This window comes from Cetorhinus maximus, chromosome 14 (genome assembly GCF_964194155.1).
Source record: "Cetorhinus maximus chromosome 14, sCetMax3.hap1.1, whole genome shotgun sequence".
Lineage (NCBI taxonomy): Eukaryota > Metazoa > Chordata > Chondrichthyes > Lamniformes > Cetorhinidae > Cetorhinus > Cetorhinus maximus.
The window spans coordinates 4,503,330-4,521,189 of NC_135892.1; the positions used below are offsets into that span (position 1 = coordinate 4,503,330).

The 17,860-nt window shown below is 39.7% G+C and overlaps 2 protein-coding genes across 5 annotated transcripts in view; one reads left to right on the top strand and one right to left on the bottom strand.

Annotated features, from left to right (window-relative positions):
• The window catches only part of crls1 (cardiolipin synthase 1), a 51,271-nt gene extending 50,015 nt beyond the window's left edge, over positions 1–1,256 (top strand). For both annotated transcript variants that reach the window (XM_078556426.1, XM_078556427.1), the window contains one exon: positions 926–1,256. In XM_078556426.1, coding sequence (XP_078412552.1) covers positions 926–1,016 — 91 coding nt within the window. In that variant the 3' untranslated portion in view covers positions 1,017–1,256. The remainder of the gene's footprint in view (positions 1–925) is intronic.
• A 10,817-nt stretch (positions 1,257–12,073) lies between these two features.
• Positions 12,074–17,860, bottom strand: part of fermt1 (FERM domain containing kindlin 1) — a 76,666-nt gene continuing 70,879 nt past the window's right edge. For all 3 annotated transcript variants that reach the window (XM_078556424.1, XM_078556423.1, XM_078556425.1), the window contains 2 exons: positions 15,345–15,486; positions 12,074–12,691 (listed from right to left, as the gene is read on the bottom strand). In XM_078556424.1, the coding sequence (XP_078412550.1) occupies positions 12,518–12,691; positions 15,345–15,486 (316 nt within the window). In that variant the 3' untranslated portion in view covers positions 12,074–12,517. The remainder of the gene's footprint in view (positions 12,692–15,344; positions 15,487–17,860) is intronic.

The window sequence follows — 17,860 nt, forward strand, 5'->3', positions numbered from 1 at the left end:
AAACTAAATGGGGTAGAGAATAAATGATGTTGGAATATAGATTGTTAAAAGTATTAACACAAATTAATAAGACCATAAAAAGAGTGCAAACAAAGTACTGGACTTCATTTCTAGAGGAATAGAATGTAAAATCAGGGAGGGAATGTTATATTCTGTTACTTCTACCAGTGCAGCTCCCCCTCATTATTTCACGGAACTGCCAACCCCTTCAGTATTCAGTACAAACATTATTTAACTATTCCTTTAAGGATAACTTCTGCATCTGTCCATTTATGTGCAAGCTTACATATGCTTTCCAATAAAAATGTTAAGTAAATAGTACATTGTTTCTTTTTGTCCCCGTACACCCATCACTCTTGTGTTCGCTGACCCACATTGGCTCCTGGTGCAGCAACACTCCACTTTTCAAATTCTCATCCTCGTGATTAAATCGCCCCATAGCTTTTCTTCTTCCTATCTTTGTCACCACCCACAACCTCCAAGAACTCTGTATTCCTCCTAGCCTGGCTTCTTGTGAATCCTTTACTATTTTCATGCCACTATTCACCTTCAGCTGTCTACGCCCTGAAGCTTCCCGCTTTTAAACCTCTAACTCTTCACCTATTTCTTTCTCTCTCTCATCGTTTAAGATACTCCTTAAAAACTGTATCCTCGACCAAGCTTTTGATCACCCATCTTAATGTCCTCATATCTCCTCGTTTGGCTTAATATCAGTTTTTGTCTAATTACACTCCTGTGATGTGCCTTGGGGAATTTTACTGTGTTAAAGCTGCTATGTAAATGCAGTTTGTTGAATGCTTTTTACTATTGAAAAAGTTCTTGCATGAGTTCTAGATTAATAATTTTGACACTACTGCAATATTTGCTGACTTGCACTAATGACCTGATGCTCCAAGCTGGCTATCATATTGTCTTGTTGTTTCAGGTATGTTACAGTGTTGACAACAACAGCATCTGCATACAGCTATTACATCCATGGCAAAAACACAGTGCAAGTTTTAAACCGGATGAAGTAAAATAAAGTGGTTCAATTTTGGCCAGTGGTGCCTAGAAACAGGACAACAAAGCAAAGGAGGAACTGGACCTTGATTTCTATGCTAAAGAGACATTGATTCAAATAATGTAGATATCTGTGGAATTTTCTTCCTACAGTATTGTTGATTTAATATTAAAAGTGAAAAATTATAGATTTCTTACATTTATGGTTTTAATACTTTATTTGCACTTTGTGTAATAAATTTAATTTCAGACACAAACTCTGCAATAATCATTTGCATGTCATCCAGTTGATGAATTATACTCGAGCTCTTAACTACAGAGCTCCATTTGTCTTTTTAAAACCATATTACTGCAGTGCATTTTTACATAATATAACAATCAATGGAGACACTTGATCTAAAGAGTAGATCTTCTGTGATGCTTCTCGCACGGTAAGTCAGAGGATGTGAAATTCTTTTATGAATTGGAGCTTTACAATGTGCATCACACAAAGGGATTTTCGCACTGTTAATGCGGCCTTTGCTTTTAAGGCTGCAAGCCAGGCCAGGGTTTTCTGCTTATGTACTCACCAGCCTGTGTTTCTCCATATTTATTTTAATAATAGACAGGAAAATCATAGTGTTGCAAGCTGAAAGTCCAGCATAGAGCTCAATTTTTTTTCCTATCTGTAAATAAATTAATCTCCAGTGTCATTGGTAGGAGGTGGGGATGCTTGAGTGAATTGCACTTATGTTTCTCTGGTGTGCTTTAGTTGTTTTTGCCTTTCATAAAGAAACACCTTCTGTTCTAGTCTGTTGTAGTTACCCAATATTCCTTTTTGTTCTTAATCCTTTCCTCTGTTCTGGATGTAATTAACGTCTTATTCATCTTGTATGGGAAGTTGTTTTGTTCCTGTGTTGTGTTTTTATCCATGTTAAGTGTTTCATTGCTTTGGGGCACTGCAGCATATGTGGTCTTTCTGTACTGTTGTTCCGTCCTCTGAATTCTGGCGAGTTTTACAAGTTTTTTTTCATATCTGTTTTATCTGTCAATATTTTTCATATCTGTTCGTGTACAAATAGTTGTTTGGTAGCACAAAACTTGAGTATTGCTGAAAAAAGACACGCCCTCAAAGCTTTTCATCTTTCGCTCATTAGGATAATTTACAAGAATACTAAATTGTGAAGGGAACAACAATTTATACTGCATAAGAAGAGAGTGCTGATTGGTTGGTGAGTGAACTCTGAATGGCAGAGGTGTTGCCATAGAGAATGCACCAGTTAACTGATAACTGACAGTTAACTGCCTCTACCAATCAGGGTTCACTTTCCAACCAATCAGCACTCTTTTCTCATGCAGTATAAATTGTTGTTCCGTTTACAATTTGGTATTCTTGTGAATTGTCCCTGATGAGTGCAAGATGAAAAGCTTTGACAATGTGCCTTTTTTCTGCAATATTTGTTGGTGTGTTGATTTGGAAAATGTGCTTATCTTAATTTTAGGGATTTGGGTTGAAAATTTATTTTTTTATCCCAAAACCAAGAGACCAGATGGATATTTCTCTTTTATGGATTGAGTTGTTTTGATCTGGAATGCACAACCTGAAAGAGTGGTGGAAGCAGATTCAAGAATAACTTTCAAAAGGGACTTGGGTAAATACTTAGAAGTGAAAGAAATTGCTGCGCCTTGGGGAAAGCGCAAGAGAATGGCACTAATTGGATATTTCTTCCAAAGAACTAACGCAAGCACAATGGGCAGAGTGGCCTCCCTGTATGCCGATTCATTCCATGATTCTCTTGACGGCTGCAGGGTTGAATAGGTAGGAATGAGTTCAGAGGCCAAAGGAATTGGTTGAGAGTTTGGTGGTGAGCGATGTTCAGGGACAAAGCAAATGACAATTTTGTGAACCGGTTCAAGGTCAAGTGAAAATCTGGTGGGAGGTCAAGTGAGCAAAATTGCTGGGGACGGGAGCAACGACTCATCAGTTTTGTTGAGTGCAGCCAGAGGGGATGAGGTCAAAATGTGGGAGGTAGAATCGGTAAATTGTTCAGTCACTTGTTAAAGGAACATGAAAACCTTTTCATTACTAATTCTAATAATTGTTTTAAGAACTTTTCTAAAATTAATACATTGCTTCTACCTCTTCATTTTTGATCAGTTTCTGAAACTTAGCGTATGAGCCAATCAGAGTCAAGGAATGCTCTTAGAATAAATTTACCCCTAATGGTGTGACGGCTATGTGCATATGTGCTGTTCTTAATAAAAATGGATTTCTTATGTTGCAAGATTTCTAAGTTACAATGCAAGTGGAAAAGAAGTGAGCAGTGCAAGTGATTGAATTTGGAAAGAAGTTAGTAATAGCCGATGTTATTTGTTGAGCAAGCCAAATCCCAGAGAGAAACTTGTCTTACTAATCACAACTGTTTTTTGTATTCTGAAAACGAGGGGAAAGCTACTAATTCCAGAAGCACAGATTCCCAGTAACACTTCTGGATTTTAAAATTAGAAGATTTATTAACAAGGAAAGAAATTTAAGCACACAAGGTTAAAATTACACAATTAAAACAGTCTTACAAAACATTCCCCCCCCCCCCCCCCCCCAAAAAAAAACCCACTTGGCCAAAACATAAAGTAAACTACTTGGCAACAGCTCCCTTATAGATTTTTAACCATAAAAGTCCAGTAATATTACCCAAGGCAACAACAGTTGCTACTTAATTAAAGTATACCATACGACTTCTCACTCTTTTTCCACTCTGCTGTGGAAAACCGAAGGAAGTTCAGAAACAGACTGATTTCCAAAAACAAAGACTTTTCTGGCTTGAAAATGGATGGCTGCTTCAAATTCACAGCTTTTCTCAGCACAGAGCTGATCTCAGGACATCTCCCCCACACAACCAACACAACTCAACTAAACATATTTCCTTTAATCTGCTTTCCCCCTTTGATCTTAGACTCCGTTGTTCTAAGCGGTTCTTTGAACTCAATTTTTCCAAAATATGAAAATCTTTCATGTTTTCCTATTGCCTCCATTTTTGGGTCAAATAAAATTTAATAACCTTCCCTTGTTTACTTATGAAACCTTTGTAAACTGTAAAAGTCCTTGAGACTTCTAAACTCCCAGTGAAATTTAACAGCTGAAAAATCAAGTTCCTGCTCATCTTATTATGCAAATTTCAAACCCAACCTATGTGCTCATACATTCAACTTCACCATAGACTCTCATTACAAATGCATGCATCGAGCACCTTACCCTTTTCATCTCTCTGCTCCCACAGATAAGCTGTTTTTACTAACCTCCCAGTTTAATAACACACACACATACACTCTCATAGCCCTCTTCACAGAATACCACCATATTCCCAAAAATATTAAGAAAATAACATCCACTTTCACAGTAAGCAACGGTGCAGGGTACGTTTTTCAATGCTTCCTTTTCCTACTGCAGCCAGATAAGTTGTTAGCTCTTAGAGCTGTAAAGGTAAGCTATTCTGAACTTGAGCACTCCAAAGTCCAAACACCAGAGAGATAAACAGTCAATGAACCTGTTTTTGTGGTTGAGCTAAGTATGTTGATCAGGGCACTTGGAATTCTGCCTCACTTTTCTACTTCTCTTTAGCTCTGAAGAAGAGTCATACGGACTTGAAACATTAACTCTGTCTCTCCCTCTCCACAGATGTTGCTGGACCTGCTGTGTTTTTCCAGCATTTTCTGTTTTTATTTCAGATTTCCAGCATCCACAATATTTTGCATTTAACTTGGAATTCTGCTGCTGTTCTTTGAATTTTTAACTTTGTATCTGAATCACTGGAACAGGTCAATGGGACTTCTAACATCGGATCCAAAGGACTTCTGACGTTGCAATACCTTCTCAGTACTGTACTGAAGTGACAGCCTATATCATGCACTCCAGTCGCATAGTGGAACTCAAATCCATGACCTTCTGATCCAGTGGTGATAATGCTATCAATTGAGCCAGGGCTGACACAGTGAAATTGGGATTGCTTCAGTATCCAAGCATCCACCATTTTTAATAATTACAAAATAAATGGCAATTTGCCAGGTACAGTCAATTGCACTTTTATTTCCTTACAAGAAATGAAACGGTTTTTTTTGGGAAGTCCTTACACTTTATTGGACCCAGCTACAGTGGCTTTCTCTACATCTAAGGGACCTTTGAATAAAACACAAGAAGCAAGTTTGGTAAATTTAAAGCTAAAATGTACTTTGTGAAACACTATCATGAAATTTGGTACATAACATCTTGAGAAAGAAAACTGGTGGGTACATAAGTATGTACAATAGCTATTGGAAGGTATCCTTGAGCCTATCATTTGTATGAGATACAGTTAAGTTCTTGCCAAAAGTCATTTCTCATTAAAGAAGTGGTAATTATTGACCAAAGTGGCACGGTCCTCTTGCTTCCCAACCAGAACTGTAATTTTCTACAGAAGGCAATCTAGTGTTTTGTTGCAAATCCAGTTTCCCAGAATTTTGTATGTCAAAATCTTTAGTTGATGCAATTGTCATGAAAATATAATAATTGTCGTAATATTATTGTGATTTATTGTAAAAGTAGGTTAACAGTGAGGTTTGGATAAGTTTCTCTGTGTGGATGTGTGTTTGGGGGGCTTTAATTGAATTGGAGACAGCTGGTCTGGAGCTTTTTCGTTATCAAAAGGGAAACTAGGTTTGAAATGCCAAATACGGAAACATGACTGAAGTTTTAGAATGTGAGGCATGAGGAAAATATGCATTTTTAGATAAATTTGAGTAGTTTGAGTTTCAAAGAGATGGTGGGATGTTACACACAGCCATTAGAAGCTAAACCAAACAGCCTGTTTATTTTTCCCAAAGGTTACTGATAATATAAGTACTATGAAAGATTTATATTATAAGAAAAGTAAAGTTGCAAAGACATATCGGAACAATGGAATTTACATTAATAAGGGAGAAACATGTATAAAGGAGATAAGGTTATATGTCAGGGAGAAGGCATTCTAAGATCCAACACAAGTGTGAGAAGCCTCCAGCCTCTGTGCATCAAGTTGCTGCCTACACGAACCAAAGCTAAGAAAACTCACTTAAAAGAATATCATTGTCCAGGATATTGTGTGCTTTGCCAGGGTCTGTTTGAATCTTTTTTTTACTGTTACCTTAACCTAGGTGTAACTGAGAGCCAGATTAATTAGAGGATTTAGGAGTTATTATAGTAGTAATTTGTAGACCTATGCATGTGCTTAAAACCTTTTATTAATACATGTTTAATTTAGTTTTGTAGAACACCTCTAAGTGGACTTATTACTACTGAATTCAAAGCACACATCTCAAAATAAAATACAAATTGCAAAACAGCTGTGGCAGCTGTTTCAAATTTCCCTGTGGGATTTTAGCAGCTCGGTATTTACCATCTGCTGTGCCATAACACAATTATAATTTTGAAAATATGGTTCCTTCTCTCTAACAGTCTTTTGGAGAATGAAAAAGATCAAAAAAGTAACAACATCATTATGTACAAATTAACTTGTGCATCTAGGCTGTCTATAATGCTGATAGCTTCCTATACAATGATATGTGAACCTTATATGGTTGACAATAATATTGCTGAATAAGCACTTGCGGCTGTAATAAAAATATCTTGAGGTTCATATGACAAGCTAGTTGACCTTTGTTCTCAAAGGCTGATATCATTTGTACCTCAAGATCTTGTAATCATTGTCACCTAATTTTCAGAAAGTATGACACTTCTAATGAAATACAATAGTGTGTGTGTCATTGCTATTTGAAATATGGGGTAGTCAGTAATATACAAATTACATAAGTCATAGAAATTGACAAAAACAGAAAATGCTGGAAATAGCAGATTAGGCAGCATCTTTGGAGAAAACAGAGTTAACATTTCCAGTAAAGGATGACTCTTCACCAGAACTGTATTTATATTGTATTAATGTTTAATTGCTTTGCATTCTGTATAATTCATAGAAATTGACCGCTTGTTGCTGTCTTTTCTGGTATCCCATCAGTTCCTGTCCCCCAAAATTGAAGTTAGGTAACGTTTATGTATTAAGAAGGTGCGCTCCAACGTGGTCTTTAAGACTACATGTGATCTTGATGAAATTAACAAGCTTTATATTTCCTGAAGTGTTACTATCTAAGGACGCTGAAACCTACATGCCACCCTTTGTTAATCAGGCTCTTGGTTAAATTTAATTTCCGAAGTAAGTGTAAAATTGGTCAATAGTAAGGGTGGAAAATTGGACTCCCATTACTTTCTAGCTATCCATGAGTTGAATAACAAATTGCCAGACTACAAGCAACGCCACTGTGCTGCTCCCTTCACCTCTGGTTGCTTGTTTATTTGACTTCCTGCCAATGTGATCATTTGTGGTCTCTTGTAATTCTCAAAGGAAAATTTGGGCATACTTTTTTTTCCCCGTGCTGGTCGCTAGTTGTTAAAAGAAAAGCCATTATTTATTTTATCTTGTAACTCAAAAAAAAAAACTTTCCACCAAGTCTATTTTCACTCTTCTTTGTCCAGTACGTTGTGGGTAAGGTAACTTCCAACTGTGAACAACTTGTGCTCTGCATCTGTGCTGCAGAACACCGCATGGAGGATTTCTTAAAGTATTTAAAGGTATCATTTATGAGACAGAATTGTGAAAAGCTACTGTAGCTGCAGAGCACATGCCGGTCATGAAAGGCATGGAGTTCTTCAATGTTACAGAGATCCTCATCAAGGCTGTGTGCCCTGTTAAAATTTTGCATTGTTTTTGAGTTTGCAACTTTAAAATTTGTGATTGTGATGAGAATGTCCTTTTAAAAAAATCACCAACTAAGTTGGAATAATCCTGGTATCGAAGGATGATACTTGACTGGCTTCTTTCCAATTGACTGCAGTTTTGGCTCAGTCACCACAAGCCTTTCCCCATGGTATAGTCGACGCCTGTTCCAGTTTCTGTCTGCCATGCTTTTTCCAACTTTGAGAAGGTTAGCTGAGGAGGCCTGCTCCTCCTGCTCTTTAATGTTTTCTCTAACCTTTCTGTTCCTGCTCTCCTATCTTCAGGAACCTGCTTTCTTCCAACCTCATAATGTCTTCCCAGGGAGACAAAACATGAGGGAAGCAGAAAAGGAGGAAGACGTGAAATGAGTCGGAAAAGCAAGAGAAAGGAAAGAGCAAGCCGGAAAAGGGATGAGAATGAAGCAGAAAAGTAAAGAGAGTGAGCCATACAAAGAGAGAGGATTTAAACCAGAAAGGGGGTGAGAGGGGAAAAGGAAAGAAGCTGGGAGGAGTGATTTTTATTTAAATTCGTTAATGGAATTTGGGCATTGCTGGCTGGGCCAGCATTTATTGCCCATCCCTAATTACCCTTGAGAAGGTGGTGGTGAGCTGCCTTCTTGAACCGCTGCAGCCCATGTGGTGTAGGAACACCCACAGTGCTGTTGGGGAGGGAGTTCCAGGATTTTGAGCCAGCGAAGGAATGGCTATATGTTTCTAAGTCAGGAAATTAACAGAAAAGGAGTGACATAACGGAAAGTGACAGAGAGGCAGGTAAATAGTAAAGAGTGAAACAGACGGGCAAAATGTTGAAAGAGGAAAGCAGGAGGATCAATGCGCAATTTCATAGTTGAGGATGACGATCGATTTAATTGAGTTCCTGCTTCAGTGAGGAGTCCAATAATTTAAAAATAATGGATGCAAAATCATGGTTTGGGTGCCTCCTATTTCCTGATGTACCTCAAACTTGGTAAATCATCCGTTGTGTGATTTGGCAATATGGGATATGAAAATAAAAGTGTTCCAACAAATGTAGATGTGCGCTCCCCATGTCTTATCTATGGGACAACGCAGCACTTGGCTGAGAATTGTGTGAAGTTATACTTCCCCCTTTTATTAGATAACATGCCTGTCTTTCAGACTTGAAGGGTTGTGGGGTTGGAGGACAGTACAGAGATAGGAGGTGGCCAGGCCATGGAGAGACTTGAAAACAAGGATGAGAACTTTAAAATCAAGATGCTGCTTGACTGGGCACCAATATAGGTCAGTGAGCACAGGGATGAAGGGGAAAGTGGACTTGCTGCGAGTTAGGACATGGACAGCAGAGCTTTGGATGACCTCAGGTTTGCGGAGTGTAGAATGTGGGAGACCAGCCAGGAGTGCAAGGAAGTAGTCAAGCCTAGAGGTAAAGCCACTATTGAGGGTTTTGGCAGCAGGTAAGCTGAGACGGAGCGAAGTCAGATGATGTTATGGAGGTGGAAATAGGCAGTATTAGTGATGGCACAAATATGGGACTGGAAGCTCATCTCAGGATCAAATGTGACACCAAGATTGCGGACAGGCCGGCTTAATCTCAATCTTTGGCCAGGGAGAGGGATGGAGCCAGTAGCTAGGGAATGGAGTTTGGAGTGGGACTGAAAACAATGGCTTCGGTCTTCCCAATATCTATTTGGAGGAAATTGCCGCTCATCCAGTGCAGGATGTCGGGCTAGCAGTCTGATAATTTAGCAGCACTGGAGGAGTCGAGGGGGATGATGCTGAGGTGGGTGATGTCATGTCGCCTGATGCCACCAAGGGGTAGCATGTGAATGAGAAATAGGAGAAGGCAAAGGGGGCTAGCAGAGGTAATGGTGTAGCAACAGGAAAATAATTAATTGCAAGTGCTACTCTGGCGCTGATTAGATAAGAACAGAATCTGGCGAGACCAGTCGCACCCAGCTGGACACAAGGAAGTAGTTTGGCCCATTGTGCCTCTTTTAAAGAGCCATCCAATTGGTACTATTTCCCTGTCCTTTCCCCACGATGCTGGTTGATGTACTATATTTCCAGCATTTTATTTATGTTAGTTACATGTTAAATACAGTGTTCTTTGAAATAGTATATAACCCCGCTTTCAACATAATACTAAAGAATGCTTGTGTGAAATGTATGGATGGAGTGTAGATTTACAGAGATTTCAACATCTTCCCAAAAATGGATACTGAGACTTGTTTGCTGGTATTAATCGGCAATAGTCAAAAATGGAAATAAATATTGAGCCCTGAAATTTTGGAGAATGTGTTTTTCCCCACGTTCTATTTTCTGTCTCCTCTCCCCTCCCTACGTATTCCTCTAAGTGGGCAAAGTACTATGTACATAGAAATTAGGGGCAAGGGTAGACCACTCAGCCCCTTGAACCTGCTGCGCCATTCAATAAGATCATGGCTGATCTGATTGTGGCCTCAACTGCACTTTCCTTCCTACCCCCTATACTCTTAGATTCTTGATTGACAATCTGATTCAGCCTTAAAAATATTCAATGACCCTGCCTCCACCACTCTCTCACGACCCTCTGAGAGAAGCAAGTCCTCACATCTGTCTTAAACGGGAGACCCCTTATTGTTAAACAGTCCCCTAGTTCTAATCTCTCCCACAAAGGGAAACATCCTTTCAGCATCCACCCTGTCAAGCCCCTCAGGATCTTATATGCTTCAATAAGATCACCTCTCATTCTTCTAAATTCCAATGGATACAGGGCCAACCTCTCCTGATAGGATAACCCCCTAGTTCCAGGAATCAACTGAGTGAGCCTTCTCTGAACTGCTAATGAAATTATGTTCTTTCTTAAATAAGGAGACCAGAAACTGTGCACTCTACTATAGATGTGGTCTCATGAATACCCTACACTAATATAACAAAATATACTTTTATATTCCATTTCCCTTTCAATAAATGACAAAATTTGATTTGCCTTCCTAATTATTTGCTTTACCCGCATACCAACTTCTTGTGATTCATGTATCAGGACACCCAGGTCCCTTTGTACCTCAAGGGTTCTGCAATCTCTCTCCGTTTAAATAATATGCTGCTTTTTTATTCTTCCTGCCAAAGTGGACAAGTTTACATTTTCCCACATTATATCCCATCTACCAAATTTTTGCCCCCTCACTTAACCTATCTATATCCCTTTGTAGCCTCCTTATGTCCTCTTCACATATTACTCTCCTATCTTCATGTCATCAACAAAACTATACATTTGATCCCATCGTCCAAGTTATTACTATAGATTGTTGAGGCCCTAGCACTGATTCCTGTAGTACTCCTCTTGCCAACCTGAAAACCACTCATTTATACGTACACTCTGTTTCCTAATGCTATTCAATTCCCCATCCATGTTAGTATGTTACCCCCTACACCACGAGCCCTTAAAACTCTGCTAAGCCTGATTAGGCTTTTAGATCAGAGATTGCCTTGGGTGACTTTTTTTTTAATTCGTTCATGGGATGTACTTTTATAATTTGGTTTAAAAAGGATTAAAGCTGTAATTAATTCTTTTTGGTGTTTACACACAACAATTTTTCTCCCAACCCATCGGCAGCAGACCCCACAACACATTCTCTGACCTAAGACTGCCAGTTTGACCTTTCCATTCAAACACACGTGATTTTGTGTGAAAATAGCGCACAGCACATGAGTCTAATATTTAAACATTTTCTCTCCCTTAGCAAATATGGGCAATTCTGGTTGCGGATGAGTTATCGGAGATCAAAACTTGCTGTGTTGAGGGATTTTGGCGTACAGCCTACTTCCTGCGGGCCACCTAGATAATCTCCTGGGCTTTCTGCCTCTCCTATTCTTCAGCAGAGTTAATGACGGATCAGAGGCAGAGGGCAAAATGGGCCAGTCCATTCGGGCAAACTATACCAGCCTGTGTGTGTGGGTGGCCGATGGGCAAATGAATGTTTGATGTCATTCGCACTCTTTGGCCCCTCTGTTACATACGCCCTGGCATTCGGAGATTGGCTCATGCTAGAATTGTGGCTATGCTCAAGACCCATGAATGAAACAACTTTCCTCAGCAGACGACCCTCTGTCCACCTCTTTCTCTCACTGCCACTCACACGCAAACAGAAATAAACGACCCCAAAAATACAGCCTGGATCAACAGGGTATTTTGCAGGTAGAAGTCCCACTCAGCTGTAGATCTGCCATAGTAGAGGGTGGTGTGTGAGGTTGCAAAAAAAAAAGACATATTTAACTCTAAAATCCAAACAGTGTTTCATTAGTTGCTATTTTCCACTTACTAAAGATAATTAATGGGAACAAAAAAGTGCACAGTACTTTTCCTTTGGTCATTTATTTTTCACAGTTTCAGTAGATCTGATCATGCAATAGGTACATTTTAAGGTTAACATATAATGATTAAATAGTGACTGTTTCCTTGCTAAAGGGAAAAAAACTGCAGAGGGCACAATCAATTCAAAGACTAATCACTTTAAAAGGTTTAATTTGCCCAGCCAACACTGAGCCTGTAAGCGTACAGTGGTGTTATTACTGGTTGGAAATCTTGAAACAAACTGGAAGATGTATATATATATATATATATATATAAAAATTACAATATAATGCATGAGTAGAATTTAGTTATCCCTAAAGGTAGTTGTTGTTGTAACTATGTTACACTTGCATGCTGCAAAAATTCAGTTTTATAGTTATTTTTGGCTTCTTAGCAATAACTGTATTTTACATAATGTTGTACCACGGTTCAGATTTGCTATTTTTGCATTAATCTTGACCACCAGTGAGTTTGTGGAACAGTTCTTCATCCAGGGTCTCATTCTGGCCCTTGGAACGCGTTGACAGAAATATATAGCCACCAATGTACTCGTGGACAATCTTGCAATCTGCATTGAGACATGTGAGTGCTATTGCCACACTCTGATCAAATTCAATTTCAACCTGAAATTAAAGGTGACGGATTATTTGCGCGTTTGAGATCATGTAGCGATATTCCTTCAAAATGCATTTTTAAAAGTGTATAAATAGGTTCCTTAACTTTCCAGTAGATGGTGCTGTCTCCTAAAATTAATAATTTTTCAATAATGTTAATCACCAGCAGCAATATCAATGTGGGTGTTCCTAGTTCTGTGAAAATATTTGGAGCTCTGATCCTTCAAAGTTTGATTTTAATATAGCATAAACTCCAGGTTCCTCAGAATTCCCATTTAGACGTTTTATGCTTTCTGTAAGATTTGTAGATTTAGAATCACAGTATCATTGACTGACTGGGCACAGGAGGAGGATATTTGGTTCAGAATGCCCGTGCCAGTTCTCCGAAAGAGCCACCCAATTAATCCCATTCTCCTGCTTCTCCCCCTTCTCCTTCAGGTACCATGCCCTAAGATGGCGTTGGAGACCATGGACTTCCATTGGATCGGTCCAGGATTATTCCTGGCAAAGTACTGCAGTGGTTTGCCGTATGGCTGATCAGGAAACTGCCTGCCCTTACAGTCAACCATCGGGTGTATGGGAAGCATTTACAGGCTGATAGTCACCCTGTTTGGCCACCTTATGAACACACCTTCCGTGGCCCTGCCATGGGATTTGAACCTGGAGCTTCTGGCCCAGAGGTAGGGGCGCTACCGGTGTGTTCCACAAACCTCATCTCTACCCTTTGCAAATTTTTCCCATCTTGAGTATTTATCCCATTGCCTTTTGAATATTATTATTGAACCTGCTCCCACCACCCTATCGAGCAGTGCATTCGAAATTATAACTCGATTGAAACCCTTCATGATTTTGAACACCCCTATTAAATCTTCCCTTAACCATTGCTGCTCCAAGGAGAACAACCCCAGCTTCTCTAGTCACAGCCTCTCTACATAACTGAAGTCTCACATCCCTGGTATCAGCTTTGTAAGTCTCTCTACACTCTCTTCCTAAAGCGTGGTGCTCAGAATTGGACCAGTACTCCAGCTGGGACCTAGCTATTGACTTTAGAAAGGGTTAGCTTAATTTTCAATTTTCCTGCTCTGGTATTCTATGGCTCTGCTGATAAAAGCCAAGGATCCTGTGTGCTTTCTTAAACTACTCAAATGTGTTTTGCCAGACTGAGCCCATGGTATTTCAAAATTATCCACATTTTTACAAATCTCTGTGGCGTTTAAAAGTTCTGAATTTTGTGCCTTATTAAACGTGGAAGTGTAATATTCCTATCCATTATTATGTAGCAAACATTACATTTGTAAAAGGGTTAAATCAAATGATGGCATTCCTCCTGTTTGACATCCAAAGTGCAGATGTATGGAGGTGCCAGCTAGCTTGTATGATGCCATCACTTCTGATAGGGTATTTCCTGAGTTTCAAGTACTTTTTTAACATTCTTTCACGGGATTTTTAAAAATACTCATTTTACGGGATGTGGGCTTTGCTGGCTGGGCCCAGCATTTATTGCCCATCCCTAATTGCCCTTGAGAAGGTGGTGGTGAGCTGCCTTCTTGAACCCCTGCAGTCCCTGTGGTGTAGGTCACCCACAGTGCTGTTAGGGAGGAGGTTCCAGGATTTTGACCCAGCGTCAGTGAAGGAATAGCCAATATATTTCCAAGTCAGGATGGTGAGTGGCTTGGTGGGGACCTTCCAGGTGTTGGTGTTCCCATGTGTCTGCTGCCCTTGTGCTTCTAGATGGTAGCGGTCGTGGGTTTGGAAGGTGCTGTCTAAGGAGCTTTGGTGAATGTTGCTGGCTAGACCAGCATTTATTACACATCCTTCATTGCCCTTGAGAATTAATTATTATTTTTACATTGACAAATAAATATTTATAAAATTGTAATTTTATGAAGAGGGAAATAGCAAACTATAGGATTTATGTAGAAAAATAAATGTTTTAAATACATCTGTGTAAGAGAGAGCTCAAAAATTACCAAGAAGTGGGACTATATGCAAAATGCTCTGTAATTTTCCATTATTGCATTCAATGAAATGTTTAAAAAAAATCACATTTAAGTGAAACATTTAAACATTTAGTTGAAGCAGAAAGATTTTTGATTTTTAAAAATTAAGATAGAGTGAATGATGAAAAAGAGGAGTTTCTGTTAACCATTAAACATCTGGTACAAAAACAAAAATAGCTGGAAAAACTCAGTAGGTCTGACAGCATCTGCGGAGAGGAACACAGTTAACGTTTTGAGTCCGTATGACTCTTCATCAGAACTAAGGAAATAGAGAAATGAGGTGACATATAAGCTGGTAGAGGGGGGTGGGACAGATAGAGCTGGATAGGGGGCCAGTGATAGGTGGAGGCAAAGAAGAGATTGCCAAAGATGTCATAGACAAAAGGACAAAGGGGTAATGAAGAGTCATACGGACTCGAAATGTCAACTGTATTCCTCTCCGCAGATGCTGTCAGACCTGCTGAGTTTTTCCAGCTATTTTTGTTTTTGTTTCAGATTTCCAGCATCCGCAGTATTTTGCTTTCATTAAACGTCCGGTGTTTGGTTGTAGAGTAGTGTTAGTAAAGTACTGGTAGCTAATCTCTTCATTGGCTTGTGCTACGCCAAATAAGGTGCCCTGTCATTTTTGAGATTGTGGGATAATAGGTTAGACTGTAACTCACCTGTCTGATTTCCCAGTTGACATTCCACTGTTTTATGTTGCTGTATCTCCATGTTATGATAGGATCTCTGGTTGCCATATCTATTCTTATTAATCGGTTGTAGGAAACACCCAACAGTTCATCTTTCTTTGTTCCTCTGAATCTAGAGAAGCAAGCAGTTTTGTGAAGCAATTGGGTTTATATAATCACCACCTTTACTTTTCTGCTTTCGAAATGGATTAGATCCTTAAGAACAATGACATAACAAATATAAAGATATATAGCTTTGTAGGCAATAGGCTCTCTAAATATTTGGTTCTGAAGTATAACTCTGTTATTTGTGGATCAAGAATGCATTACAATAGTACCTTGGAAGATGTTCAAAATTTAACGAGGCCAAAATGTGCAGATTTAGATAGGGATTATTGTGTTTGTGTATGGAAACCATCGCGTGGAATCCTACTGATTAACATCAGTCTTGCATGAGATGAAATTTCCTTTCGCACAACATTGGCAAATCTGAATGAACCCTTGCCAGTTTTGGCCAGTGCCTGCCTGCTGCTGGTTTCAACGTCACCAATTTGCCTAGGATGCTGCTCAGGCTGAAGTAGGTCGTGTGCATCCTCAACGTTTATTGAATCTACATTTAATTTGTGAGTAGGCAAAGTCACATGTTGTACTCGAATTATCTGCTGTGTAATCTGTCTCTAGTAAAGTATCATGCAAACAAATTTGATTATTAGTTTTAACTTTTTTTATTTATTCGTTCACAGAGTGTGGGCATTGCTGGCTAGGCCAGCATTTATTGCCCATCCCTACTCGCCCTTGAGAAGGTGGTGGTGAGCTGCCCTCTTGAACTGCCACAGTCCATGTGGTGTAGGTCCACCCACAGTGCTGTTAGGGAGGGAGTTCCAGGATTTTGACCCAGCAACAGTGGAGGAACGGCAGCGATACTAGTTCCAAGTCAGGATGGTTTGTGGTTTGGAGGGGAACTTGCAGGTGGTGGTGTTCCCCTGCCCTTGTCCTTCTAGGTGGTAGAGGTCATGGGTTTGGAAGGTGCTGTTGAAGGAGCTTTGGTGAGTTGCTGCGGTGCATTTTGTACATGGTAAACACTGCTGCAATTGTGTTGGTGGTGAAAAGGTGAATGTTTAAGGTGGTGGAGGAAATGGCAATCAAGCGGGCTGCTTTGTCCTGGGTGGTGTCGAACTTCTTGAGTGTCATTGGATCTGCCCACTGACTTCAGTTTTGTTAGGGCTCCATGATGCCACACTCGGTTAGTGCTGCTTGATGTCAAGGGCAGTCCGTGTCACCTCACCTGGATAATATGGTCTTATACCATTGTTTTCCAGCTTTCATTTTTTTTAAAGAAGAAAGGAATGGGTGGTGGGGGAGCCTGTGTAACTAACATCTGGTGCAAATTATGACATTAAAAAGGTAACTGTTTATGTTTTGGATCATTATTCCTGTTTACTGCATGCATAATGATGCAAAAGTCTGATGTATTAGTTCTAAGTCTGGCCCTGTAAACTGTGCTTGTTGTGACTACAAAGGAGAAGTTGGGAGAGAGTCCAAAGTCTTAACAAGGTCTTTCTGGGTGAATAAGAAACGATGACTTTTCCTCATCTGTACCTATCTTGTGTCCTTATTGGCATAAGGTCCTTGTCCTAATTTTCAAAGCCCCATGGTGTTTCATCGTACCTTATCTGAGCAACTTTCTCCTGTTCTCTGCAGGCCTTACTTTCATCTCTAGCATGTTGCTTTTCCCCAGATCCTCCACTTCACCATTAAAGCTTGCTCTTTTTCATTATACCCCTGTCCTTTGGAACTATGCTGTTAAGTCATTTTGCCTTACTGCTTTGCTCTCTTCCTTTAAAAAAATCTTTAAAATCCTCTCTCCAACACGTGTCCAGTTTCCCTAATTAATCTTTCTATCCTCTAAACCAGCATCCTCCTTTTCCTATTTGAAGTGCTTAGAGACATGGTTAGCAGCAAGGGGTACAATGAATCTGTCAGTTGTTGATTGCTTTTGAGATCTGTTGCTGGTTATGAGTTAAAAAAAAAAAGTGCCCATGAATGTTTTTACTGACGAGATTAAGTACAGAAGTACAATGAAAACATTGATATAATTAATAATGCACAGTTTTTTTGCATCTTTCACGTGATGGCAATACAATGGAGTTCTAGTGCCTCAATGTATGAAGTGTAGGACACAAGTTAGTGCCTTCAATTCTCCTCCCAACAGTGAGCCCCTAGTCTCATTTCTGTTGCTATCGGGAGGCAATGAGTAGAAGTCAGATGCTTTACCATAGAGAGAGAGAGAGAGAGAGTTACTTTGGTACTTTAGGCCAGAATCTGCTGGTCGGCGTGTGCGGGTCCTGCACACCGATGTGTAAAATGATGTGCGGTGACATTGGATGCGCGTCCCAACGTCACCGCACGTCATTCTGATCTTCCGTTCGGCGAGTGCGCACTGGAGTCAGCAGCACATCCGCCGAACTGTCAAAGGCCTGTTAAGGCCATTAATGAACTAATTAAAG